This window comes from Camelina sativa, chromosome 20, assembly GCF_030686135.1.
Source record: "Camelina sativa cultivar CO46 ecotype springtype chromosome 20, ASM3068613v1".
Classification (NCBI taxonomy): Eukaryota; Viridiplantae; Streptophyta; class Magnoliopsida; order Brassicales; family Brassicaceae; genus Camelina; species Camelina sativa.
The window spans coordinates 8,614,192-8,640,687 of NC_141899.1; the positions used below are offsets into that span (position 1 = coordinate 8,614,192).

A 26,496-nucleotide genomic window follows, 5' to 3' on the forward strand; every position below is an offset into this window, starting at 1 on the left:
ACTACAATACAAACACTTGATTAAATCACAAACCAACTGTTCATTTCACAAACCCACCATTGGATATGTAGCTTATAGCACCATGAAGATACCTACCAAAATTCAGCCAAATCGGACTCCGTTTCATCGTCCAAACATTGCCACAAAGTAGCCCATTCGAACCAGTTTGCGCTGTTCATCCGCAGGTGTTGGTGTCGAACGACACCAATCCAGAAATCACGATCGAAGATTTCCTTCAAGCTCCTTCTCGCCGCAAATCCCTAATCCGCTATAATCATCGATTCTCTACTCAATCTAACACTAAAACAACACAACTTACCTAGATAACAGACATGAGAAAGAATCTTTGTCTGTCCCTATCCACCACCAAGCTCAAATCCTTCCCCTTACACATCAAGAGGATGGATCTCCTTTCTCCTCTTTCCAAGTGAGAGCACCGCAACTCTCTCTCCTTCTCTCCTCTATAACTACCAAAACATATCTCTTTGCTCCTTTTAACCCTCCTCAAGGCTCCCTGTGCTCTTAGGATCAAACTCACCATCTCTCTCCCTCTTTCTCCTTCTCGCTTAGAAACGACAAACACCACCCACTTCCCTCTTAAGAGAGGCTGCTCTTGCCCCTTTAAAACGAGACTTAGGGTTTCCAAACCCAAACCAAGCTAAACCGATCGATTTTGAAACAAATCGAACAACCACCAATTTAGTGGTGTCGACCGAAACTGATGTGAGCGCGTATCGGTACGTGACTCGGTCACACCATTACGCCGGCTCGGTCAGGAACGGTTGCTCTCGAGACGGCTGAGTTGGAGAAGACTTCCCTTGGTCAAGGCTTGGTCGTTCGTCTTGACAGAGTAAATGACTCGAGGAAACGGAATATGGAAACAATCGCACAAGGGAAATGAAAGATGCACAAAAGGACTCGTCGGGTTGCTCGGACGAATCGACGCGGCACGATACGGAATGACCGGGATGACTCGGGGAACACTATACGGAACGAGACGGTACAATATGAAACAGAGGGGATTCACGAGCGGATGCGAGATGATGGAAAGAAGGGCACGAGCGGGTGCGAGACGTAGCGATGATGGACTCGAGCGGTTTTGGGACAAAGCGATGATGGACTCGAGCGGTTGCGAGGCGAAGCAAAGGTGGTTGAGAAGGTGGATTGATGTGACGACACACGAGAGATGACTCGGCTCGTGATACGGTCGAACTAAGAGATTACAAACCCGGTTTGTGAATCTCCTAAGGTTTCTCAAGAGTCAAGTCCCGGACAAGGGCTAAGGAGAGAGGTGAGACAAGAAACAAAGATGCTCTCTTTGGAAATTAATTCAATCTTCAAGCCTGAGTTTTACAATAAAGAGAAGGGTTTAAAATTTAAATAGTGTGAGGGTTTAGAGGGAGTCTAGGACACGCGGACTCGCTATGGTTCGCACACGTTTGCCCTTGACGTGTTTCCTTTGATCGAGAACACGTCGTGCCTCTAAGTGGTTTAAACAGAATCACACACGTCACACTACTCTAACGTTCACAAGGGAAGGATCTAGAAAGGATCAAAACGTAAAGCTTAAAGGAAAATACAAAACAGGTCACGTCCTTAGGCTGGACGCGGGAACCACGTCATTGACTTCAAAACGCGGCGTTGTGCGTCAGAACTCGTTGTCTCGTTAAAAACCCTTCGGTAAACCCATTGGGACAAACCCGAAGTAGGAAAAAGAGTACAAGTCATGATTCTAACGCCTTTGGCGCCCTCATCCTTGGGTAAAGGACGAAAGCTGTTCAAACGATCTCGCCGATGGTTGCCTTGGCCGAATCGATCTCTTGGTCTTCTTGGATGAGCTCTTGGTCCGAGTGGTTGCACCGAGAATGATCCTAGGAATGCCGGCTCCAAGTTGTCCAGCGGGTGATACGCGTGTCCGAGAGGTGTCTGGGTCCGGCTCGAACATCTCGGTCATGCTCGGCGAGTCTCGGTCATATGTCTCGGTCGTGCTCGGTGCGTCTCGATCATGCGTCTCGGTCGTGCTCGGCGCATCTCGGTCATGAGTCTCGGTCGCGCCCGGTACGTCTCGGTTATCTCGGCCATGCGTCTCGATCGCGTCTGATTCGTCTTGGTCGTCTCGGTCAGGTTCTGGTCCCGTGCTCACATCAGACACCCTCCTTGGTGTCGATCGACACCCACCAAATTGGATTTGGGATGTTATAGTAATAAAGATGCATTCTATCTAAAAGCTGTTTATATGAGTTATTAGGTATAATAAAGTGCAGACACAACAGTTGCAATTTTTCGTAGCACATTTTCGTAAAATTTTTGTTTTTATTTGTGTTTTTTTAATTCAAACTGTTGTATCTGTTCATTGTAGGGTTGTGTCTTTCCACTATATTTTATTTCTATTTTTTCATCACAACTTTTTGTTCTAATAGGTGTATCTATTTAAATAGTCATGTCTTTTGAACTCGCTTTATATTTCTTTCTTCATCAATAACTAACGAGTTTGTTGAAACAAATTTTCCATTTTATGTTTACCCTAAATAATTGAACATTAATATCTAATGTGCTTTTAGAGTCTCTTTAGTCTTGTCACGTCTTTACAGGTTATAGGTGACTTTCACTACAAGAAAACATGGAATTGCCGACTACAAAAACAGTCACTATACAGTCGCTAACTACTTAATAACGACTGATTGGTGACTGACATACGTAGTCGCTAAATAGTGCGTCGCTAAAAAAATCAGTCGCTAAACAGTCGACAAGGAGCTACTAATTGGCGACTGACGAGGTTCATTAATTCTCTCTCAATTATACCATCTCGTTTATGAATTTTTCAGACAGTTGCTTCGAGGAATTCCAGAAAGAAGAAGACGATGGCGATGGTTGAAGAGTGTTACGCTGATGATGAAGAGGATGAGCTGGTTGGCTTTGGATTTAGTCCTTCAGAAGAAGAGCTCATACGCGATTACCTTCTGTCTAAGCTTGGCTTTGACCAAGACCAACGAAACAAGATCTTCACATTATAGAAGACAAGGAAAACAGCTACGCAGAAAAGCCATGGCAGCTTAATCACACAAAGAATAATATCTTTAAACCTAACGAGTGGTTTTACTTTGTGAAACGGAACCGCAAAGTAAAAGGTTGGAAAGACACTGGAGGGTTGAAATATGTAAATGTCGTGTCAAGAAAGACCGGTAGAGTGATTGGGAAGAAGAGGAATCTCAGCTTCTACGTCAAGAGCAAACCGAGTGGTTGGACCATGACTGAGTATTCTTCATTCATCTATGAACAAATCCTTCCGAAACCAAGTTCTCTGCCACCACCTCAAAGGACCATGATCATTCTGCTTGGTGAATCTCAAAGAATGATTATGGAAGACGATAGCTTTGCTTCTCTTTATTTTTAAGTAGTTAGTTATTTCATAAATTATGTTTCGTTGAAGGTGTTCTTTCGTTATCTTAATTAATTATTATGCCACCTTTTTAAGTCAAAGGAAAGGCTCAGATATAAATTTGTTTTGTATATTTCAATTCAAGATACAAAAGATCATTCAAGCGTTGCTGTTTTTAAAATCGGACCGGTAACTGAACCGGGAAAGTTTTTGGATCATGAGTCAACATGGTTCGACCCGGGTTGATCGGGTTCAATTGATTTTGATGATATTTTTATAAATAATAGGTATGAATAGGTTTTCTATTCTTTTTCAATGATTATAACTATGATATAATTGGATATGCCAAATAAAATACTTCAATAATCATAATGTTTTTTAAAAACCTTAAAAAGTAATAAACTCAAAGTGTAACAAATTCAAAGTGTAACCAGTACTAATAAAAATTTTAGAAATTCAAATTTAAAAACAATAAGAGAATAAGAGTGTAGAACATTCAATCTTCATTCTCTAAGAAACCCTACTATTGCTAATTTACTAAGAAGAAAACTAGAAAAGGTAATTAATTAAATTAATTGCACTCATTTTTACAAAAAAAAAAGTAGAACCCGGTTTTATCCGGTTTAATGGTTCACCGGTTTTTGGTTTTTTGGCGGGTTGATATAGTTTTTTACCAGTTCAATTTCTTTTGGGTTTTGATATTAACCCAACCCGGACATGTTGCCGGTTCACGGGTTAACATGGTTCGACCGCCGGTCCGGTCCGGTTTTGAAAACATTGGTTGCAAGTTTTCACACATGTTGTTTTTCAACCTTTTCAAGGTTTTTTTTATGCCACCTTAATTTTTAGGTCAAGGAGAGTCTCAGATGTTTTCTAGTTATATTTCAAGACACATAGGTCATTCAAAAGTCAAAGATGTTTTCCTCTTGTATCCAGGAAGACACAGTAAGGGCATCCTTAATGGGAGAACTTTTTTTTGTGTTCTTAGATTAAATATATAGTGAAAATAATCTAAGATCAGTTGTTAAGATCATAGGTAAAAAAAATAGGGGAACTAATTATGATGTTCTTAGAATAAATATATAGTGAAAATAATGTAAACTTTCATATGTTATAAACTTTTACTACAAGAATCTGATTTTATTTCATAAATAAAGTTGTCACCAAAGATACAAGAGTACATGTAAATGAGAACATTTTTGATCTTCAGGCCTAGAGGACGTAGCAGAAGTAAACATTAATCTAAACCAGGGTCGAAGCTGTATGATTTGCCTTGAAGTAGATAATCATTAGACTGATTGCAAACCAAAATCATCAATGTTGAGTCACGGACGCTAGTCGATGAAGTCTTTTATTAAAGCCAACTTAGTTTGCATTATTAGCCTACAAGCCTTGAACAGACAGAGAGAGAAATAGCATAACAATGGGAGTCTGCAACCAGAATGCATCAGGATCTCTGGCTAACCTTGCCTCCTGTCAGCTTTGCCGACTCAAACAACATGTGATTGATTAGTCCCCGAGCAGCACTGCCAAATGTTATATCAGAGAATTTTTTTGCATTACATGCCTCAATGAACAAGTTGGACATCTGATACTGATCTAATCAGTAATCACAAGGTTCTCTACCAGTATATAACATTCACTAAAGATTGGGGAGAAAAAAAACTCACTCATCTTTAAGCTTCTGAATCTTCTCAGGGTCTGTCTCATTCATGTGTTTCTTAAACTGTTGCCTCACCATACCAACCACTAGCTCAGTGTTGTGTTGCTGCATAACACAAACGAGTAAACAGAACAAAGTTCAGTTCCTATATCTCCTCCAATCCAGGATATCTAATCCTATAAGAAAAGCACAAATCTCTTTCTCGTGGAATCAAAACACAAGTGCTGATAAGATATCAGTCTCGACCTTGTGTCGCAATAAGAACCCTAGACCAGATGAACTACTGTTATTATTACCCTTTCTACCAAACGACCTAAGATCCAAACCAGTTGGAACCATTACAAAAGCCAGGACAGCACCAATCTCATCAGACATCGAAAACGAGAAACTAGTCGAGAATGATCCGGAAAAGTTTCTTTCTTTACCTTGGAAGAGTCTGATGGGTTGCCTGTAAACAACTCTTCCTTCACTCCGACTCACTGAGTCAGTCAATTGAATCGATGGACCGCCGTCAACAAATTTCGAATCTCCAAACAGAGCAATATTCTCGTCAAAGCTCGGAGATTTCACAAACCCACCATTAAACAAAAACGAGGGATTTGCATCTGCAGCAGCCATTGTTTGGTAAATCTCGAAGCAGCATAAAACAAAAATAAGAATTAAAGACATCTTCTTTGGAGGAACCTTGATTCGCTCTCAAACACACTCTCTCTCGTTTTATGACGGAATACGACGGAAGAGAGCAATCAGAATTTTTTTCGTTCTCTCGATATTTTTTCGACCAATCAGAAGAGAGGAAGAATATTAGAACAGCTTTTGGATCAGTTCTGAACCAAGATCAAAAATATTGATCTAAGCCCATTATTACATATTTTTATTATTTATTGAGCTTAGAACAGGGGGAAAGTTATCCTGTTAAGGATGGCCTAAGTCAGTAACTGATCTCAATCTCATCTAATATATGACAATAATGAGATATCAAATAAATTATATCAGTGGTTTAAAAAAAAAAATTTACAAAATTAAATATCGCTATTATTCATCTACACATGTCTATATGCAAAGGATTCTAATTGGGCCCATTATTAATCTACACATGTCTATATATCTCCACGAAAGTTATTGAGATAACATGTAATGAAGCAAAGTGACTGTCAACAACTTTTACAATATAACACGTATGAAGCAAAGTTAATGAGATATCATGTCTCTATCATTCTATATGCAAAGTGAGTGTCAACATATACAAGAGAAAGAGATGCACGAATCATCATCATTGACTATTTTAAGAGATCGTTTATGAAAAAAACAAATGAATTATAAGAGATCCACGTATCAAAAGCTTCATGAATTTTCATTACCTACTTATTTGATCTTATCACTTATGCAATGTGTAATTTCATATTTATCTTTGTTCCTAATTTGATGATCCATTAGAATGTTTGTGGCATTCTCCTAATATTAGTCAAGTTAGCTCTAATGTTTGATCGTAGTATTTATATAGGGTTATTATACTTTAGTTTCAAAAGTGGCGTTAATTTTAAGACGAGCAAAGTGAGTGTCTTCCGGAGAACAGCAATAAGAAAGCCTTTTTTTATAAAAACATTTGTGTCTCTTTTCTCTTCGAGGTGTTACAAGGAGCAAGAATAGAGGGGAAAAACTTTGTCCACATCAGTAGGCAGTGCATGCTGGCTACTCTAGATCTGACACAGCTCAGGGTAAATTTCTTGAATGGTTGAGAGGATCATGGTTCCATGACGCTCACTTGTACTTCCTCTACCTCGTCTTATGTGGATAATTTGATGGAAGATAAATGGAACCGCTTCCATGGCGTGGATCCATGGCCTTTCGGGCAATGTGTTGTAAGCGAAAGGCAGTTAATTGACTGTTGTGATATGTGAATACAGTCTATTGAATCATTTCAAAAAGTGCTGATAAATGTTTTTAGCGCTTCATCGATCGGTGACTCTATAAGATTTCCCTGTTACATCTTATTATTGTCATGTAGAGTTTCCATCTCTTTGAAGGCTGGCAGGGACAACAAGAGTGACTTGAGCTTAGCTTGTATGGTAGACTAGGATTTTCTTACCAACAAGTAAAAAGAGAAGACACACCAATCATATTGGACTTTTGGCAGAAACAGTGAAAACTTGAACTTAATTACAAACACATTAGAAGTAGCACTGTAGCAGAGTAAAAGAGAATACACACTATTTCTTATTGGAAGTTTCATTTAATTAGTCGACATGACTGACTGGTTTTTGTAGAAAAATTTCTACGTACAGATGATAGAATATTTTGTCCATATAAAAAAATGTTGCTATTAACAATATTAATGAGAGGGAAGAGTGATTAACAATCTAGCTGAACGCCTGAACCATGCAATACTCCCTCACAGTTTATGTTGTAAAACAGAGTAAAAATAGAAAGAAAAAAAAACAGAACGCCAAACAGAGGAATATGGAAAAATCTTATTAAAACGTTATGATAAGGCACGTACATCTATCCTGATTAAAAGGAGCAAAACAGATTATAATAATGTCTATACCACAACTAAGCAAGGCATTACCTACATTCATGTTGTGTTTTTAAATGTCTCGCAAGACTCCATAACGTGCCCATTAATATAGCAATCAACTTGTCGAATGCATGCATATACTCTTAATTATAGAAAAATGAATCATCTTCTTGGTCAAGTAACTGACATGACATCAGAATAGTGAAAATGGTGATTACTGTTCTTCTTGTCCCTCTTCTCCTTCTTCACCTTGGCCTTCTTCTTCTCCTCCTTGTCCTTTTTCTTCTCCTCCTTGTCTTTTTTTTTCTCCTCCTTGTCCTCCTCCTCTTTTTTCTTCTGCTCCTCCTCAATTTTCTTCTGCTCCCTCTCCTTCTTCTTCTGTAGCTTCTTCATCGAGGCAGAACCTAAACCTGAATCTGAAGTAGCCAACAAGACGAAGAGTAAGAATGATACAGTATTTCTCTCTTGTAAGAGGAAAAGATGAGGTATACTATGGAGAAAGAAGAGAAGGATAACCTTTTTTTTTGTGGATGGAGTTGAAATGGATCCCTGAGAGATAGCTCAAATGAATGACTCTGTCGGGTTCTTTTTGAGACTTGGGCAAAACCTTAATGAATGGAGTCTGTTTGATTGATGTAATGAGTACTATTTTGACCGCATACACATCAGCAGCGGCTTTTAATGTGACTTCATCGCCCCATTCAGAGTTCTTGGACATGTTCTTGACATAGTCGGAGAAGTTCATGTTATTAACAAATCCTTTGTACATCTTTGGATGAGATTTAAGCTGATGAGGAAATTAAACAGCGTCATCAATCAATCAATCATCATCATCATCGTATAAAAAGAAAAAGAAAAAAGGAACAATCTGCAAATTAAAGTTAGGAAAAGTTTCAAGACTGATTTACCTGTTGTACGATTTCTTGTCTAACAAGTTTATGAGAATCGGAGGTTTTATAAAGTTGATCAGCTAAAGCACGGAACTGAAATAGAATTGACAAAAACAAGAAAGGGGTTATACATAAATCATAACACGATCATCAAACAGATATATTATATATCAAGTTGGTTGAGTATAATTTGAATTAGAAACAACATTCATTACCTGGCAATTTCCATCACTTTTCATCTTGATTTCGGTGAAACCTTCCCACTCCAATCTGAAAAAGCAAGGAAAAAAACACATAAATAGTCGAGATATATCGGGCAAAAAAAGTTTGGTTGAACAAGTTTTCAAAAAGAATACCTATACTCAAGTATTTCTCGATCACTAAGATCGTCCAAACACAACGATTTCGTCTGGTTGTTAGACATTTTTTTTTAGAGTTGTGCTTCTAGTTTTAGCAAGAAATATTAAAAACACAAGAATGTTTGAAGAATAACTCTCTTATTAGCTCAAAGAAAATAACTCAAAAGTTTAAGCTCATACAATCTCTCAGTCTTAATCTCTCTTTAAAACTCCTTACAACTTCTGCAAACCTTAGCACTCTTTTTATATAAAACACCAAAACCAATTCCTAATAGGAATAACATTATGTCTAGATAAACTCCTAAACATAAGTAACTCTCATCTCCTAAATCATCTCCGAAATCATAAGTAACCTCTTTGTAGGGTTAGATTTGAATTACAATTCTTTTCCGAATATATGGTTCTTTTATAGACCGAACAAAAAGGAAAGTTTCAGGCAGTCTTTTAAAAATTAAAAAAATAAATAAATATAGTTCACTATATTATTTTTGGTATGATTGTTACGAGAATTATCTTGACCAATGCTCCACGTTTTAACGCCGCCGTAAGATCCATCATCCCAAACACGTCCCCCTGGACCACCTCGTGCATCCAGCTTGTAAACAGGCGGAGACGACGGCGTGGTTAGAGAGCCATGTACAAAGTAAACTCCAAGAGCGTCGAGAGCATTACTCGATCGTCCATGAAATCCTACGATCTTCTTTTCCCCGTCCTCAATATCAAACTTTGTACCGGTGGTAATTCCAAGCAAGTTTGGACCAAACAATGGAGACTTTCTACCCTTTGAGGTCTTGAAGACGAGGTTTGTGATCACCTCCGTGGCACATATATAGAGAAGACACACCAAAGAGGAAAAGATGAGGTATACTATGGAGAAAGAAGAGAAGGATAACCTTTTTTTTGTGGATGGAGTTGAAATGGATCCCTGAGAGATAGCTCAAATGAATGACTCTTGTCGGGTTCTTTTTGAGACTTGGGCAAAACCTCAATGAATGACGAGGTTTGTGATCACCTCCGTGGCACTTAGCCACTCCGCGGTAGTTTCCTTCCACCGCTATGATGTGTTCGTCCGGATATTGAATTAATCATTATATATATATATATATATATATATAAGAACGTACTTAATTAATATGTAGCTTTATAATTTTTTTCTAAGCTTGATCTGTTATTGGTAGACACCAACACGATGGTAACATTTGTAGCCTATTCTCATTTCTCAAATACATATATAGCACAAAAGACCAAAATGATCCAAGAAATACATATATATATATATGTAGAACGAGCAACTGATGGGTAGGGTAAACTATTCACAGTGTGACGTTGATAGATTAATGATAGCTCTATTTTATTGATGTGCTATATAAATCAATGACGATAAAAGTATACTGTGAAATATAATATTTTAAAATGCATCCGCATATTACACTAGAGTTTGCTCATACGGTGACCCTCCCAAACATTCCACTCGATCTTGTCTTTAATATTTTTATAAACGTTATCTTAAAAAAAATAGCCACTGATGATGATTCGTGTGCGTCTCTTGTTTTAATATTGTTGACACTATTGCCATCTCAGTAGCCGAGAGCTTCGTACGTGTTATCTCAACCACTTACGTTAGACATCTGTAGATTAATAATGTCTTAATTAAATTTTATTTTGTAATAGTTCAGAAATCTTTTGCATGTCATTTTCTTCTTATTTTAAACAATTTCCAATTTTGTATATCAGACCAAAATTTCCTGGAATTTTATTAGAAATTAATGATGGCACCTTAACAGCTAATCTCCAACCAAATTTTTATGAGAAATTAATGGCACCTTAACATCTAATCTCCAACCAAATTAACTGTAATTGTCTTTACTCGTTATTATATTGCACAGTAGTCTAAAGAATAGTTCAAATATGTTCTATGATCTCGTTCATCGTTTTCTTGAACAGTCTAGTTAATATAGTACTACTATACATATTGCATATAATAGGAAATCCAAATTTAATTAAAGCTATAAAAAAATTGTACATATTTTAACAAAAGATAATATCAGACTATCCTCTTGAACATCATGTTCCTCCAAAATAACTATGATTTTAACAAAAAAAAATTGTTTTGAACATCTATTAACTTTCCTTTTTGTAATTAATAAAAAACCATAAAACTCAAATAACCAACCATCAGAAAAGAATAATTCCAATTAGCCTTAAATCTAGCCCTAATCTTTTGTGAGAGAGGAAAGGTCTATCAATCCCAAATTTAAAAGATGCCTAACACCTAGACGAAGTTGCTGTGTTTGGACGATCTCAGTGATCGCGAAATACTTGAGTATAGGTATGCATCGATCGATTTTTCTTATAAACTTGTTTAAAAATTGTTCGATGCGTACCTATAAAATATTTTTTATTTATTTTGTATCTTTCCTCTATTAAATATATTTTTAAAAATTTGATATTTCGATTTTGGTATGGCCCGTCTTTTCCATAACTGCATCTATTTATTTTTGATTTTGTGAAAAATTAATATATGTTATTCGCTTTGAAATATATAGCTAAACTTAGATGTATTTATATTTATATATATATATAGGCCAGTCTTTTAAAATGATCTAATTCATTTTAAAATTTATATTAATAATACTAATATTTGTGTATGCAATACTAATAATTTGTGTATACTAATAACAGCCGCAATCCGGTTCAGCTTGATATTGCTGGATCCTCCGAAGTTCCAGCTCGTCGTCCTTCCCCTATGGGCGGAAACAGTCCGACTCCTGGTTATGCCACCAATCCCGAGATCTTCTGTATGCAGAGCGAAATCCAAGACATGTGATCTGTAATGCACAGTGCAATCATTTCGGCACCGGATATTTTTCGGGTGATCGAAGAATCAAAGCGAACTCCTTTCTCTGATCAAGCAGCCCGAGTCCGCGTCAAAGATACTGGCAAAATTAAATTCTCGAGCTACGAAGGAAAAGGAGATCCAACCAGTCATCTCAAGACCTTCTTGTTAACAGCTAGCCGTGTGGACCTCGAGCCTCATGAAGCAGACGTTGGGTACTGCAAGTTGTTCGCAGAAACATTCTGCGGACCAGCTCTACTTTGATTCGCATCTTTGACAGCTGGCTCCATAAACAACTTCACTGAGCTGTCGACCTCTTTCATTAAGCAGTATTCTAGCTTAATCAAAACCGCGGTAACAGACGCTCAACTTTGGAACTTGAACCAAACTGCCGGAGAGTCTCTCCGATCTTATATAACAAAGTTCAAGGAAATCCAGTTCCAGATTCTGGGACTTTCAGACTCAACTGCTTTGGCCGCATTGAAAAATGGCATTTCGCACAACTCTCGTTTCCGCGAAGAATTGACAGTAAATCGGTTCCCAACCATCCAGGACGCATTGCACCGGGCTTCGAACTGGATAATTGCAGAGGAAGAAAAGGCTGCCGCTGCACTAAAACACAAAGTTGCACCTACAGGCAAATCTCGGTTCGAAGCACCTACTAAAAAGACTCCGCCTTCGACTCCGAAGTTTGGACCCGGCACATTTGCAGTAAACCAATCTCCCAAGAAAAACTCTCCAAAGAGTTCACCATCCAAACCCCCCATTTTCACCACGCTCCAAGAGCGAAGTACTCCTGAGTAACAAATGGGTCTGGGATAAAGATACGTACTGCGAACTCCACAAAACCAATAGCCACTCAACTCGGGACTGCAAGAAGCTGATGCACCTTCTCGCGGAAAAATACGTGTCCGAAGAGATGCTGAACATGACTATCGAGGAGCTAGAGCAAAAGGCAACCTCCGAAGTGGATGAAGACGCTCCACCCTCGAAAAAACCAAAACAAACAGATGGGAACGCAGCCCCTAAAAAAAGAATCGACGTCATAATGAGGGGTTCACGCCTTTTTCGAAACTCCATCACAGAGATTAAAGATCATCAGAGGAAGCTCACGAGCCCTCAGCCGAAACGAATCAAGGTTACAACAAGTGATTTACCCAAAGTCACTTTCTCGGAGAAAGAAACCGAGGAACTAGATGCTCCGCACGATGACGCACTCGTCATATCATTAGACATTGCGAACCACGAAGTATGCCGGATCTTAATAGATACTGGCAGTTCGGTGGACTTAATATTTCTTGAAACGCTTACTAGAATGGGTATTGGAAGAGAGCGCATTGTGGGACCACCCTCTCTTTTGGTCTCATACACGAGTGAGACATCGATGTCGTTAGGGACAATAACACTACCGGTCTCCACTCAAGGAGTGGTAAAAATGGTGGAGTTCACAGTCTTTGACCAACCTGCGGCCTATAATGTTATTATGGGAACACCTTGGCTTTACCAGATGAAGGCAGTAGCCTCAAGTACCATCAGTGCGTCAAGTTCCCAACCCCGCAAGAAGTTCGAGATATTTTAGGGAGTCAAAGGACGGCGAGGAGAATCTATCTCGCGAGTCACAAGCTCCTGGTTCAATAGCAACCACAGCTCGAGGTCCCAAAGAATCCAGTTCGGAAGCAGCTAAAAGGCAACCTCACTGAGTCTATCTTCATCAATGATAAGTTTCCAGATCAAGAAATCAAGATCGGAGTCGGATTAGATAGCGAGCTTCGCACCAATCTGATATCTTTTTTGAAGGAGAATATGATCACCTTTGCGTGGTCCGTAGACGAAATGCTCGGGATCAGTTCGGAGGTAATCTCACATGAGCTAAACGTGGATCCAACGTTCAGACCGGTAAAGCATAAGCAAAGGAAATTAGGCCATGAGCGAGCTGAAATCGTTAACAAAGAGGTAGAACGCTTACTAAATGCAGGGCAGATACGTGAAGTAAAGTACCCTGAGTGGCTTGCAAACACAGTGGTAGTTAAGAAGAAGAATGGAAAGTCACGAGTTTGCGTCGATTTTACCGATCTGAATAAGGCGTGCCCCAAGGACAGCTTTAAACTTCCACATATCGATAGGCTAGTTGAGTCCACTTCGGGCCACGAGCTGAAGTCTTTCATGGACGCCTTCTCTGGTTACAACCAAATCCTCATAAACCCGGACGACCATGAAAAGACCGCATTCATTACAGACCGCGGGATTTACTGTTACAAGGTGATGCCTTTTGGATTAAAAAACGCCGAAGCAACCTACCAGCGACTAGTAAACCGAATGTTCGAGCATCAGCTTGGAAAAACCATGGAAGTCTACATTGACGACATGCTGGTGAAGTCTCTGGAAGCCAGCTCGCATCTTTCAGATTTGAAAGTTTGCTTTGACATCTTGAACCAGTTCGGGATGAAGCTTAACCCCACGAAGTGCACCTTTGCAGTCCCATCAGGGGAATTTTTAGGATACATCGTCACGGAACGAGGAATTGAAGCAAACTCGAGGCAAATTAATGCCTTCTTATCCATGAGCATATCTATCTGAACCTCCGGTCTTGGCTAAACCTGAGTTTGGTGAGCCACTTTTCCTTTACGTAGCTGTTTCGGACAGCGCAGTAAGTGGAGTCTTGGTTCGGGAAGAAAGGGAGGAGCAGAGACCAATCTTTTATGTCAGTAAGTCGTTTACTGGGGCAGAATCCAGGTATCCTGTGATGGAAAAATTGACCCTAGCAGTAGTTACTTCGGCAAGAAAGTTGTGACCTTACTTTCAATCTCATACAATCGTAATTTTAACGACGCAACCACTTCGGATGGTGTTACATAGTCCGAGCCAGTCCGGGAGGTTAGCTAAGTGGTCCGTCGAGCTTAGTGAATATGACGTCGAGTTTCGAACTCGAACTTGTGCTAAGGCGCAAGTGCTGGCAGATTTCCTGATAGAACTCCCACTAGCTTGTTCGGTCAGCGACAGTATCGAGGTCACATGGACATTATATGTAGATGGAGCATCTTCTAGATCGAGAGCAGGAATTTGGGTTCGTCTCACCTCTCCTACTGGTGAAGTGATTGAGCAGTCATTTCACTTGGCATTCAGTGGATCAAATAACAAAGCCGAAGACGACTCCTTCCTCACCGGCTTGCGCCTCGTGGTAGGGATTGGTGTCCGAAAGCTCCGAGCTTTTTGTGATTCACAGCTGGTCACCAACCAGTTTTTAGGAGAGTACGAGACAAATGATGGTCGTATGGAGGCTTATTTATCTGCGGCTCGGGAAATAGTAACTAAGTTCGAGGATTTTGAAATCACTAAGGACCCATGAAGTGAAAAACTTTGCTGCGGATGCCTTAGCAGCTCTGGCATCGACTTCGGATCTTGCAATGACAAGAATTATCCCCGTCGAAGTCATTGAATTTCCAAGCATTCACTTAGAGAGCTCGAATGTAGTCACTTGAGCAAAGAAGATACAGTTAGCTGTTAAAGAGGCAGTTCGCAAGGCAATTTCGGACTCCTTATCACAGGTGGACTCAGCTCCTATCACGCCTACTCCGGGCGATATCGATCCACCTACGGTCGAACATGGAACACATGAAACTCTGGAACCATCTAGCTCACCAGTCATCGACCAAGCTGTTATCCCGCACTCAACTTCGAGCAGTACAAATACTAACAATTGGGGGGCGGGAGACTGGAGGAGCCCGATCTGGGCTTATTTGGAAAAAGGGAAACTCCCAGCCGACAAATGGGCAGCCAGGAAACTCAAAATCGTCAGCGCACGGTATTGCATCTACAGAGGAGTACTCCTACGCCGAAATGTAGCTAGTCGCTATCTAACATGTGTTGCTGGCGAGGAGCCCGCGATGTTAATGTGAGCTGCTCATGATGGTCCCAACGGAAATCAATGGCCTACGCAAAAATAAAGAGCCAAGAGGTAGAGCAGTTCGTACTAAAAAGCATAATCTATCGTTATGGCATTCCTCATGAAATCGTCACCGACAATGGTCCGCAGTTCATCTCCTCGCAGTTCGAAGGGTTTTGTGCGAATTGGAAAATTCGACTCAATAAGTCAACTCCTCGTTACCCACAAGGTAATGGGCAGCCGAAGCCATGAATAAAGTCATGTTAGCTAACTTGAAGAAACGGCTCGATTCTCGTAAAGGGCGTTGGCCGGACGAGCTGCAGGGCATTCTTTGGGCAATCCAGACAACACCCCGCCGGGCGAATAATGAAACACATTTTTCCTTGGTCTACGGAGTCGATGCCGTAGTACCAGCTGACATAGAAGTACCTGGAGTCCGTACCTTGCTAAACCCACTCCAAGCTGTGGAAAATGAGGAATTTTTACAGGATACCCTTGATACAATCAATGAGCGTCGGGATCGGTCTTCAGTTCGGATACAGAACTACCAGAACGCAGTAGCCCATTATTATAACTCCAAAATCCAAAGCAGGCCCTTGGCAGTCGGTGATCTAGTCCTTCGGAAAGTCTACGAGAACACCGAGGAGCTCAATGCAGGGAAGCTGGGAATCAACTGGGAAGGACCGTACAGAATCACTCGCGAAGTGCGCAATGGAGTTTACCAGCTGGAGGATTCAAAGGGAAAACCAGTCCCGAGGTCCTGGAAATCTTTGCATCTTAAACTTTTTTACAGTTAGTTTTCTTGTATCGAACTACGGTTGGCTTGATCCCGATAAGAGTACGTAGACAGCCCACTTTGGGTCCAACTATCCATTTTAATAAAATCAAAAGTTTTCTCAACTTTTTGTTAATAATGGTTTCCCCGCAAAACAAACACAAGCCGAAGTCTAACTTCGCAAATATCAATTAAAGCCAAAGTCTAACTTCGCAAATATCAATTAAAGCCGAAGTCTAACTTTGCAAATATCAATTAAAGCTGAAGTCTAACTTCGCAAATATCAATTAAAGCCGAAGTCTAACTTCGCAAATAACAATTAAAACCGAAGTTTTCACTTTGTTTTCAGGAAGCACACACTCTCTCTTCCTGTTTAAAAACTAAAAGCCGAAGTCTACTTCGCAACTATCAGTAAACACCGAGGTCTAAACTTCGCGACGTTTTGAAAACTAAAGTTTTTCACTTCGTATACAGTAAGTAAACAATCCTTTACTTCCTGTTCAAAACAAAAAAAAGCTGAAGCCCGACTTCGCAAATATCAATTAACGCTGAAGTCTAACTTCACGAGTTTTGAACGAAGTTTTACTTCATATCATGTAATTCCGGATTATGTGTTCGGAGGTTAAATCTTACCTTAAACTACCTCAGTTTTTAGCCCTAAATCAAACTAAAGAGTTTTCGTTCTGCGATCTTAAACTAATTTGTTGGTTAATAGTTTGGAGTTGGGAAGGCATAAAGGCAGGTCCTCATTAGCGACCCCGAGGTCAAGCACCTCTACTTCAGCTTTCTTCATCCGAGCTCGGATTTGCTCGGCTTTCTCCACAGTCTTGGCATTCTCGGCCTCCAACCTAGAATATTCAACCACTTGAGCTTCTAGATCAGCAACTCTCTCCTTGAGAAGGCTTATGTAAGACCCCGACCCTAAAACCCCACACTTGGACATACTGACAGATAAAATTTTTTCTTAGGGCCTATGAATTTTACTCAATCATTTAACAAGACTTAACAGCGGATATGTATAACAGATGATATAACTTAAAAATACGGTTTCATTAATAATAAGAGGTTCGATTCATCCTTAAAATAACAACTTGTCCCATGCAAGGAAATAACGAAAAACTTATAAAATAAACACCATGAATAAATCTACCCAAAGCCACCATCCTTCTTCCTCCCTTGCCTTCGTCACACGAGCTGGTCAGCCACTATAATCCTGATCATCGGACCTTTCTTTTTCTGCGTCCATTAAAAGGAGGCGTATGCAAACAAAATTTACTTAGTGGACCGGTCATCCCGTCTCACTAAGCTCAGTTCAACGATCTCAAACTAACACAGGGTATATTCCAATCAAGTCACGCAAGTCAAATAATTCCCATGGGAGAGTTGCCTAAATCGTTTAGACCAACCACCATTCATATTGCAATAGAACACATAACCATAACAAGACAAGCAATCAACGAGATTAAATAAACCACGGGTCAAGAGAATCAACCATGGAACTCGGCCACAGTCACGCACTCACCTTCAGTATCGACCTAAGGTATTGAACTCTCGGTTCCTATGCTCGGATCTGATCCCCGCTTCTACACGGACAGATCGACACCATTAATATCCAGGATACATCCATAACCATCGACGGATCAAGGTGGAAGGACACTTACCGTTCCTTTCTCTTCTCTTTCTCTCTTGCGGCAGCTCTCGGATGCTTATGCAAAACTAGAGAAATTCTAAAGGTTTCGTCCCTTATATAGGGTCGACGAAACCGCCCTAAGTTGCCTTATAACGATAAGTCTCATCTCCCCTAACTTCCCTTGTTTCTCGCATCTATCCTTATCTGATCACCTTTCCTTTTACCACGAGTTTCCATTTCTCTCGGGTTTCCTTACCCGTGAGTCGGCTTAAATCTTGGCTAGATTACCGAGTCCTTTAGGCCACCCATCGGCCCATAGTCCAATCGATCCATCCTCGTCCATCGGCCCGATCCATCGTTCACCGATGCAATCATTTCCGGATAGTCTACTTCATTATCACTATCACTTCACTATCACTATCACTATACTATCACTATACTATCACTATCACTTCACTATCACCATCACTAGGACTTTCACTCTTATTCTACTCGGACTGTCTCTTGGACTAAGTACCGAAACCTCTCATCTCTTTATTCGGCAACTTACAGGCCTGTATCGTCTGAACCGAAGATCCCCATTTTCATCGAGGAGCTTGCAAGCCTGAACACAGTAAACTTGGGATTCCATTTCTTCAGTTCAAACGTCTGTTCACTACTTCAGTAGTCATGAACTCTCCATTTCCATACCAGTCCCCTAAACTTATCGAGTTCTTTCGTCGGATTCTACCGTCACTGACTTCCGCATTTTATCATCATTCGTCGATACCAAGTATCGGCAACTATCGGCAAATCCTCGATACTAAGTATCGGCAACTATCGGCAAATCCTCAATACCAAGTATCGGCAACTATCGGCAATCCTCGATACCAAGTATCGGCAACTCTCGGCACTGGCTACCGGTATTCCTCGATACTTAAGTATCGGTATTTCTCAGCACTAGCTCTCGGCAACTCTCGATACTAGTTCTCGGTAACTCTCGATACTGACTCTCGGTCATTCTCGGTACTGACTCTCGGTCTTTCTCGATACCGTTTCTCGGCATTTCTTGGTACCGATTCTTCGGCAACTCTTGGTACTACCGCTACTGAGGTTCTGGGTCGTTACAGCTTACCTTGGAGGGTGAGGGGGAAGCAAACAGCTGGTCCTCGTAGGAGGCCACCGAGGCGTTGAATTCGATCATCAGCTGAGAAAGTTGGCTTGTTAAAAACGAATGTTTTTAAAATTAAAAGAAAAAAAAAACAAAAAAAAAAAGCAAGGATGCATATGTCGCTAACCTTGCTGATTTTATCCGCAGAGCAGAAAAAGTTCGCACGGTTTACTTCGGACATGTCGGCAAACAGCGGAATCCAAACTCCAGGTCGTGTGTAGCTCCTCATCAGATCAGCGGGAGAGGCGGGGGAGCTGCATGGTACGAGCAAAGTTATTTTACTCTAAATATTCGAAATAATAAAACATGAAGCGGAAACACCTCGGGTCGTTTTTACCTCGGGAGGAAGAACGTTGTTCCTTCGAAGGTAGCCTCCCGGAGGAACCCCCAGACTCTTTAGCGGGAGGAAACTCCCAAGATCTCTTCTCCGAGGAGGGACCCCCATTCTTCAAACCGGATCTACTTCGCTCGTCCCCCGACGAACCAGTTCGGGCATGACTCTTCTCCCGGGAAGAGGAGGAAATTTCAGGTTCCTTCCTCTTCTTAGATAGATAAACCCGCTGTGAGCTGACCTCGGTGAAGGTCTTTCTCGGTGGAGGAACCACGACCTCCCGTGGTTCCTCGCTAGAGTCAGCAATAACAATCACAGGAGGTTCGGACGGTCCGGCTGAAGGTCCGGAAGAATCAATAGGGATCTCGGAAGGGCCAGCTGGGGACGCTGAAACCTCACTCACCTCAGGAATTGAGGAGCCAGAGTTCTTGGCAGGGATGCGAGCTTTGCCTTCAGCAAGAGCTGCAGCCATTTGTCTCTTCGCTTCCTTCTCAGCAGCCCTGCAAGCTCTCTCTTCTCTGTAGTTCATCTCCGAAGTGCTTATAGGGTCGGAGCAAACGAGAGAACGACCTCTGAGTCTGACTCCGGACTCTCTGATCCTTTCACACAAAAAGGAATCCCAGGCAATCTAGCCTTTGCTGCAGAACCGCGAGAAGAACTCCGCGAATGTGGGGCAAAGCAGACCGCGCTCAAAGTGATTTGAGATAGAAACAACAAAAAGGTAAGAAGCAAAAAAAAAAAAAAAAATCTAAGGCTGTACCTAACAGGGAACACCATTCTACCAATTTTCGAAGTCTACTTTGATATGTGTGAACTCGAGAGGTGGCCGAAGGTGAGCTCGTTAACCGGGAAAAAGTAGTAAGACTTCTGCCATTTCTTGTCCTTCTCGGGAAGGTCATCAAAGACCTTCAGTCCGGAGAGCGGACTTACATAGAGCGTACCCTTGGTGCGACCCGTCTTCACTGTCTAAACAAACTTGAAGGAAGTCAGCCAAGGATAGCTTGTAATCAAACTCCTCCCCGAAGAGTCTGAAGACACAGGACGGTTCGAACTAAGTTCGAGCACATCTGGGGGAGAGCGAAGCCCAATTCGAACATCATCTTCACGATGAGTTTGGGAAGGGGGAACGACAATCCGCACGCGAAGAAAAATATTTCAAACGCGCAACAGTAGCCTGGAGGAGGATTCTCCGGGGACTCGTGTGCTTCCGGAAACCTGATCTCGATCTCCGGCAGAATCCCGGTGGATCCCCTAATCTCAGCCATATTCTCCGCAGAGAGAATCGACGGCTGATAGGGACCGTAAACGCCCGGAATCAAAGGCTTTGCGGCTTTACCCGATGAAGATTTTGGAGGCGACATGTTTTCCGGGTAATAATAGTAAGGGTAAAAGCAAAGAAACAAAGGAGGGTCGAAGAGCTTTCCGGCGAAAGCAAAGAAACAAAGAAGACGAGAGAGAAAACGCAAAATAGCAAAGGGCAAACTAAAAAAATGAAAGAGAAAAGCCAAGACGTAACCTTTATACACGGCGTCGAGAAGTGATGATTGCCTGGGGAAACGAAAAGTTTCAGTCCGTTTTTTCTTCTCTCTTATAGCACGTAAGCTACCCGGTGGGCCCCGGAGCTTGTTCTGGAAGGCAAATCCCATCATTACCACGATCAAATCATGAGATACGGGGGATATTCAGTTTCCCGAAATTGGTCGATTGGAGATCAAAAGTCCCCCGGGAGACTTGGGGGCAACTGTTGTACCCACGATCGGTTATCTCGGGTGATGGGCAGAAGGCTTGGGCCAGATGTATTAAGCGGGCCAGAGACGTAGTATTGGTCGGCCCATTAAGCCCTAAAGGAAAAGCCGGAACGCGGAAAGGCACCCAGCGAGCCAGTTCGCAGTTCGGCTCCGGTCAAAGATTCCCGCATTTAATCTGGTCGATTAGGACGCGAGATTGATGCAATGAATTAATTAGGTATTAATTATGTGTAATTAGCTAGTATAAATAGAGAAGGGATGTCATTGTATCAGGAATCGAACATTTTTTCACTCAAGCAATAATATATACTTTTTAGCATTCAGATACTCTCAATTCAGTTCGGAACTTTAACGGTGGTAAGCTCCTCCATTCGTAAATCACTTCGAGAGGAGAGAACTAGTTTCAGTTCTCACAACCTCAAAGGACCATGATGATTCTGCTTGGTGAATCTCAAAGAATGATTATGGAAGACGATAGCTTTGCTTCTCTTTATGTTTAAGTAGTTAATTATTTCATAAATTATGTTTCGTTGAAGGTGTTCTTTCGTTATCTTAATTAATTATTATGCCACCGTTTTAAGTCAAAGGAGAGGCTCAGATCTAAATATTTTTTTGTATATTTTAATTCAAGATACAAAAGATCATTCAAGCTTTGCAAGTTTTCACATGTTGTTTTTTAACCTCTCAAGGTTTTTTTTTTTTATGCCACCTTAATTTTTAGGTCAAGGAGAGTCTCAGATGTTTTCTAGTTATATTTCAAGACACACAGGTCATTCAAAAGTCAAAGATGTTTTCCTCTTTTATCCAGGAAGACATTAGACCCAGTACCTCTTAATCTCATGATGAGATTCTCATCTAACATATGACAATAATGAGATATTAGTAGATTTACTTGTGAAATATACGAAATAAAGTTTGTTATCTAGCTAAAAGCAAATTAATTAACCTCTTAATTAAAACCTTCATAATTAACTTTTTACCCAATCGAACAAGTTAGAAAAGAGTAAACCACATATATATTAACCTTTTTTTCTTTTTTTTTCTTTGTGGTTTACCCCTTTTAACGTGTTTGATTGGGTAAAAACAAAAAATTTATGTCAAATTCTAACAAAAATTGGTATTTACGATTTATTAATATAAGATTATCGGTTTACTGCTGGTTTTCATCTGGGTCGATTGGAGATGTAGGATTTTAGACAAAAAATAAAGTATGTGTTGTTTTACAAAGATTAAACTTTTTAATGATGTTTTTTGAAGAGACAAAAAGTTCATGTATGAATGTTGAGAAAGCAATAAGTAGAGGGTGGAATAATGCGGCAACCCACGTATCAATAGAAAAGGAAAGTTTGATGGGTTCGTGTTCTATTTATAAGTCCATATTATACAATATTAAAAACAAACAAAAAAAAATATTGGCATATTGCTATTTGATTTCCTATGTTATTTGTATTATCTGATTGTGATAAATTTTTCTTCATCTGAAAGATTCAATTTGTAGTAATTTGCTTTTTAGAATAAGAGAGATTAAAGGAGAATCAAACATACGGGAGAATCTTTTCATGTTTTTGAGGAAGTCGATCTCTCACCGACGTATGAAATAGATTGATCTGACCAAAGTCTGTATAGGGCTTTAGCGTCGGACTTGTGATTTTGTGGGTCTCAAACCTTACGAGAGAATAACTTGTGGTCAATTCTGTCAAGATTAAGATAAAGCACACTCAAACTATACCATTAACCCATATATATCTCTTAATCTCCCGCTTCTGACTATTGGAATTCACACCGCCCCAGTACGAAACACACAATTATTTTTTGGTTTTCATCTCCTCTATAAAAAACATTGTTTCCAAAAGTAATGTTTGGATTCTTGTATCATAAGACTATCCTCATCGGCACAATTATGTTGTTTCTTAGTTTGTTTCTTAGGGGTAGATAATATTAATTATTGAAACCTAAGCTAAGAAATGCAAGATTCGTTTCTTATTTTAGGATTGCAAGAAACGTCTCTTGCTGGACAAGTGTCACAAAATCAGTGGGTCGAGTTTTATTTGGGACGAAGGGGTTTAATTTTTTTTTTCATCTCTCTTTCACTTTCCTTTTTTCTCTTTTCTCTCTCTCTCTCTCTCTCTCTCGAGACTTTTCGCGATTTCAGCTTGAATCTCTTCTTCCTTCGATTCCGGAAACTGATTGCTTCTCTTCCAGTTGATTCCCACGGCTATTGGACTAGGATTTGGCCGCGATTTGGTTCCGGTGAAGCAGGGGGCATGTGATTCCGGTGGTGAGCGATCCGTCGAAACCCTAATATTTGGGGAAGATTCAAGCCATTCGATTTGTTCAGGTAATTGTTCTTGCATGTCTAGTAATTGTTATTTGTTTATTTGAAAATTGTCTCAATTTTAATTTAATTATGTCTTTTGTTTGTGAGACAATTTCGGTTGATCTGGGAAACTTAGATTAATTTTCGGTGAAGTGTTTGTAACACTTCTTAATCTCCTCATCTTATTATTCACTGATGAAGTTGTTGTTGGTGAATTTTGATTAATCTCTTTGTTAGATTCTCATAATAGGTTGAATTGGGTTTGTGTATCTGAAACCGATTGAATCAAAGTTTCTTCCTTTACGTTTTGGATGCCAAGGAGTTTTTCCCTTCTTACTACAACCCTAAGAAGAACAATCAGGTTGGGAAACCTAATCAATTTCTCTCTGCTGACGATTTTGCTACAGCCAAGAAGCAATCAGGTGAAGAATTTGAATCTGATGCCAAGAAGGATGATAATACCAGGAAGGTAAAAATAATTCTGTTTGTTGTTAAAGCTTTAAACTTTGGTTAAATGTGCTTGCTTTATATTCTGTTTTATTGATGTTTTTGTTATTACAGAGAAGAAACAATTATAGCCAAGGGAGGAGGAGGTTGACTGGGAGGATTTCTAAGGCTCAAAGATAGGATAGTATTAGAAGAACAGTGTATGTTTCTGACATTGACCAGAGTGTAAGTTTTTATTAGTACTCTCTGTTAAGGTTGTGTGGAACGGATTCTAGTTAAGTTGCATCAATGTATAACAAATCTGTTTTGTGATTTTAGGTGACTGAGGAGGGTCTTGCTGCCTTGTTTAGTAACTGTGGACAAGTAAGCTTTAAATTAATGTTTGTTATATATCTTTCAACTTAAAATATAGTATTTTTTAGGTTGTGTGACAAAAAGCTCTATAGGGATACTGATCAGAAGTTATACTAATCATTTTGGTTTCAGTTTTGAGTTTTGAATTTTACTTTGGATATCTACTGTGTTTTGGTTAATTCAGTCAGAAGATGAAAGGGAGATGTGCACAAGGACAATCTACTGCACAAATATCGACAAGAAGGTAAATGCTGAACTATCTACATAGAATGTATACATAATTGCTGCTGAAAGAGAGATTGTCAAAAATGCAAATTCTTGACAGTTTGCTGGCCAAAACTGGACCGCTTACTCCGAAAGAAGAAGCTATGAAAGAGAAGCTGCTTGACTTAGTGGATGATTAGTATTGTTGAGTCTTGTTGAGTCTTGTTGTGTCTTCTTGAGTCTTGTTGTGTCTTGTTGTGTCTTGTTGAGTCTTGTTGAGTATTGTTGAGTCTTGTTGAGTCTTGTTGTGTCTTCTTGAGTCTTGTTGTGTCTTCTTGAGTCTTGTTGTGTCTTGTTGAGTCTTGTTGTGTCTTGTTGAGTCTTGTTGTGTCTTGTTGTGTAACGGATGTCTAATTATAATTATAAGTTGATGTTTTATGTGTACTGCTTATCTGTCTATTAATTTCTTAATTATAATTTGCTTTTGTTAACAGAACAAGGAACACATGGGGCGATATAGGAACAAGGAACACATGGGGCGATATAGGAACAAGGAACAAGGAACACATGAGCGAGATCAAACACTTGAAGAGAGTGTGTTATTATGTTTGATTGCTGTGTTATGTCTGATTATGTTTAAGTAGGACAGTTCTCATATATCTTGTGACTCGTACTTGTTTTTCCCATGTGTATGGTGTTGTTTAATTTTGTTTGATACTCGGTCAGCTGTTCCCATGTGAAGGATCACATGAACTTGTTTTTTTCCTACACAAGAATACAACAAGGATCACAAGATATATGAGAACAAAAAAAACAAACACAAAAATACAACATATAAAATTACAACCAAGTCTCACGGGAGAAGAGAATCACAAGCTACACAATTTAGTTTTATATATACACAACTCTTCTACTCATTCATATCATTCACATCTTTTCTACTCATTCACATCTCTTCTACTCTTCTAAAGTAATTTAAATTTTTTATTCAATGGGTTCTTCTTCTCATTCACATTTTAATTTTGCAAAGGATGATGATCCACTTTTTGAGTCCTATTTTGCAAATTTTTTTGATAACCATGATATTCATGGACAACATTTTGTGAAAAAGAAAAAGAAACGAGAATTCATTGAAAGAAACCGGGAAGAAGGCCACAACCGTTTGTGGAATGATTATTTCAGTGAATCTCCGACATATCCTCCCCATGTATTCCGACGACGTTTTAGAATGAACAAGCCATTATTCTTGCGTATTGTCGACCGTCTTACTGCAGAAGATCCTTATTTCCGACAAAGAAGAGACGCCACAGGAAGGCTTGGTCTTTCTCCGATCCAAAAATGTACTGCAGCAATTAGGCTACTAGCATATGGTGGCGGGTGTGATACGGTGGACGAATATGTCCGACTTGGTGAAACAACTGCTCGAAAATGTTTGCAACATTTTGTCAGTGGAGTTGTCAATTTCTTTGGCGATGAATATCTAAGAAGACCCACACCAGAGGATCTTCAGAGATTACTATATGTTGCAGAAGAACGTGGATTTCCCGGGATGGTTGGAAGCATCGACTGTATGCATTGGGTTTGGAAGAATTGCCCAACAGCTTGGAAAGGCATGTATACACGAGGATCCGGCAAACCAACAATTGTTTTAGAGGCGGTCGCGTCGTATGATCTCTGGATATGGCACGCGTTTTTTGGGTCTCCAGGTACTTTTAACGATATCAATGTTCTTGATCGATCTCCTGTCTTTGATGATATACTTTATGGTCAAGCTCCACAAGTTACTTACTACGTTAACGGCAGAGAGTACAATTTGACTTACTATCTGACAGACGGTATTTATCCAAAATGGCCAACGTTTATTCAATCCATACCACTACCACAGACTCCAAAAGCATCTTTATTTGCTGACCGCCAAGAAAGCTACCGAAAAGATGTTGAGCGTGCGTTCGGTGTCCTACAAGCTAGATTCGCGGTCATTAAAAATCCATGTCTTTTATGGGATAAAGACC

The 26,496-nt window shown here is 40.0% G+C and overlaps 4 protein-coding genes, 1 long non-coding RNA gene and 1 pseudogene across 10 annotated transcripts; 3 read left to right on the top strand and 3 right to left on the bottom strand.

Annotated features, from left to right (window-relative positions):
• Positions 1-2,501: 2,501 nt before the first annotated feature.
• On the top strand, positions 2,502-3,326 carry LOC104772346 (NAC domain-containing protein 40-like; annotated as a pseudogene).
• Positions 3,327-4,789: 1,463 nt separating this feature from the next.
• Positions 4,790-5,264, bottom strand: LOC147918620 (uncharacterized). The gene is made up of 2 exons (XM_087503432.1): positions 5,050-5,264; positions 4,790-4,905 (listed from the first exon to the last, which is right to left on the bottom strand). Exons 1-2 carry the CDS (start codon positions 5,151-5,153, stop codon positions 4,827-4,829), a joined length of 183 nt encoding a protein of 60 aa, XP_087359558.1. The 5' UTR covers positions 5,154-5,264; the 3' UTR covers positions 4,790-4,826.
• Positions 5,253-5,660, bottom strand: LOC147918621 (L-type lectin-domain containing receptor kinase VIII.1-like). The gene has a single exon (XM_087503607.1). The coding sequence runs from the start codon at positions 5,658-5,660 to the stop codon at positions 5,253-5,255; it is 408 nt and encodes a 135-aa protein (XP_087359733.1).
• A 1,831-nt stretch (positions 5,661-7,491) lies between these two features.
• LOC104770157 (putative OVARIAN TUMOR DOMAIN-containing deubiquitinating enzyme 8) lies at positions 7,492-9,872 on the bottom strand. Its single transcript, XM_010494530.3, has 5 exons — positions 8,807-9,872; positions 8,666-8,720; positions 8,469-8,543; positions 8,077-8,347; positions 7,492-7,976 (listed from the first exon to the last, which is right to left on the bottom strand). The coding sequence occupies exons 1-5, from the start codon at positions 8,872-8,874 to the stop codon at positions 7,735-7,737; spliced, it is 711 nt and encodes a 236-aa protein (XP_010492832.2). The 5' UTR covers positions 8,875-9,872; the 3' UTR covers positions 7,492-7,734.
• Positions 9,873-15,776: 5,904 nt separating this feature from the next.
• On the top strand, positions 15,777-16,325 carry LOC147918622 (uncharacterized). Its single transcript, XM_087503608.1, has one exon. It carries the CDS (start codon positions 15,777-15,779, stop codon positions 16,323-16,325), a length of 549 nt encoding a protein of 182 aa, XP_087359734.1.
• Positions 16,326-23,035: 6,710 nt separating this feature from the next.
• LOC147918623 (uncharacterized) lies at positions 23,036-25,201 on the top strand. 6 transcript variants are annotated; one of them, XR_015593925.1, is made up of 6 exons: positions 23,036-23,500; positions 23,887-23,948; positions 24,041-24,151; positions 24,245-24,289; positions 24,465-24,524; positions 24,979-25,201. It is a non-coding gene; the product is annotated as an uncharacterized LOC147918623 (long non-coding RNA). The 6 variants fall into 6 exon arrangements; XR_015593926.1 differs by having other exon boundaries at positions 23,197-23,500; positions 23,730-23,948; XR_015593930.1 differs by having other exon boundaries at positions 23,221-23,500; positions 24,413-24,524; positions 24,606-25,201.
• Positions 25,202-26,496: the final 1,295 nt, after the last annotated feature.

Excerpts from the sequence above, each read along its gene's own strand:
- LOC104770157 (XM_010494530.3), bottom strand. The coding sequence starts at position 8,874 with ATGTCTAACAACCAGACGAAATCGTTGTGTTTGGACGATCTTAGTGAT. Across the intron at positions 8,721-8,806 it reads CGAGAAATACTTGAGTATAG|ATTGGAGTGGGAAGGTTTCA; the intron begins GTATTCTTTTTG and ends TTGCTTTTTCAG. Across the intron at positions 7,977-8,076 it reads CTCCATCCACAAAAAAAAAG|ATTCAGGTTTAGGTTCTGCC; the intron begins GTTATCCTTCTC and ends TGGCTACTTCAG.
- LOC147918621 (XM_087503607.1), bottom strand. The coding sequence starts at position 5,660 with ATGGCTGCTGCAGATGCAAATCCCTCGTTTTTGTTTAATGGTGGGTTT.
- LOC147918620 (XM_087503432.1), bottom strand. The coding sequence starts at position 5,153 with ATGCAGCAACACAACACTGAGCTAGTGGTTGGTATGGTGAGGCAACAG. Across the intron at positions 4,906-5,049 it reads ATTCAGAAGCTTAAAGATGA|TGCTGCTCGGGGACTAATCA; the intron begins GTGAGTTTTTTT and ends AACATTTGGCAG.
- LOC147918622 (XM_087503608.1), top strand. The coding sequence starts at position 15,777 with ATGAATAAAGTCATGTTAGCTAACTTGAAGAAACGGCTCGATTCTCGT.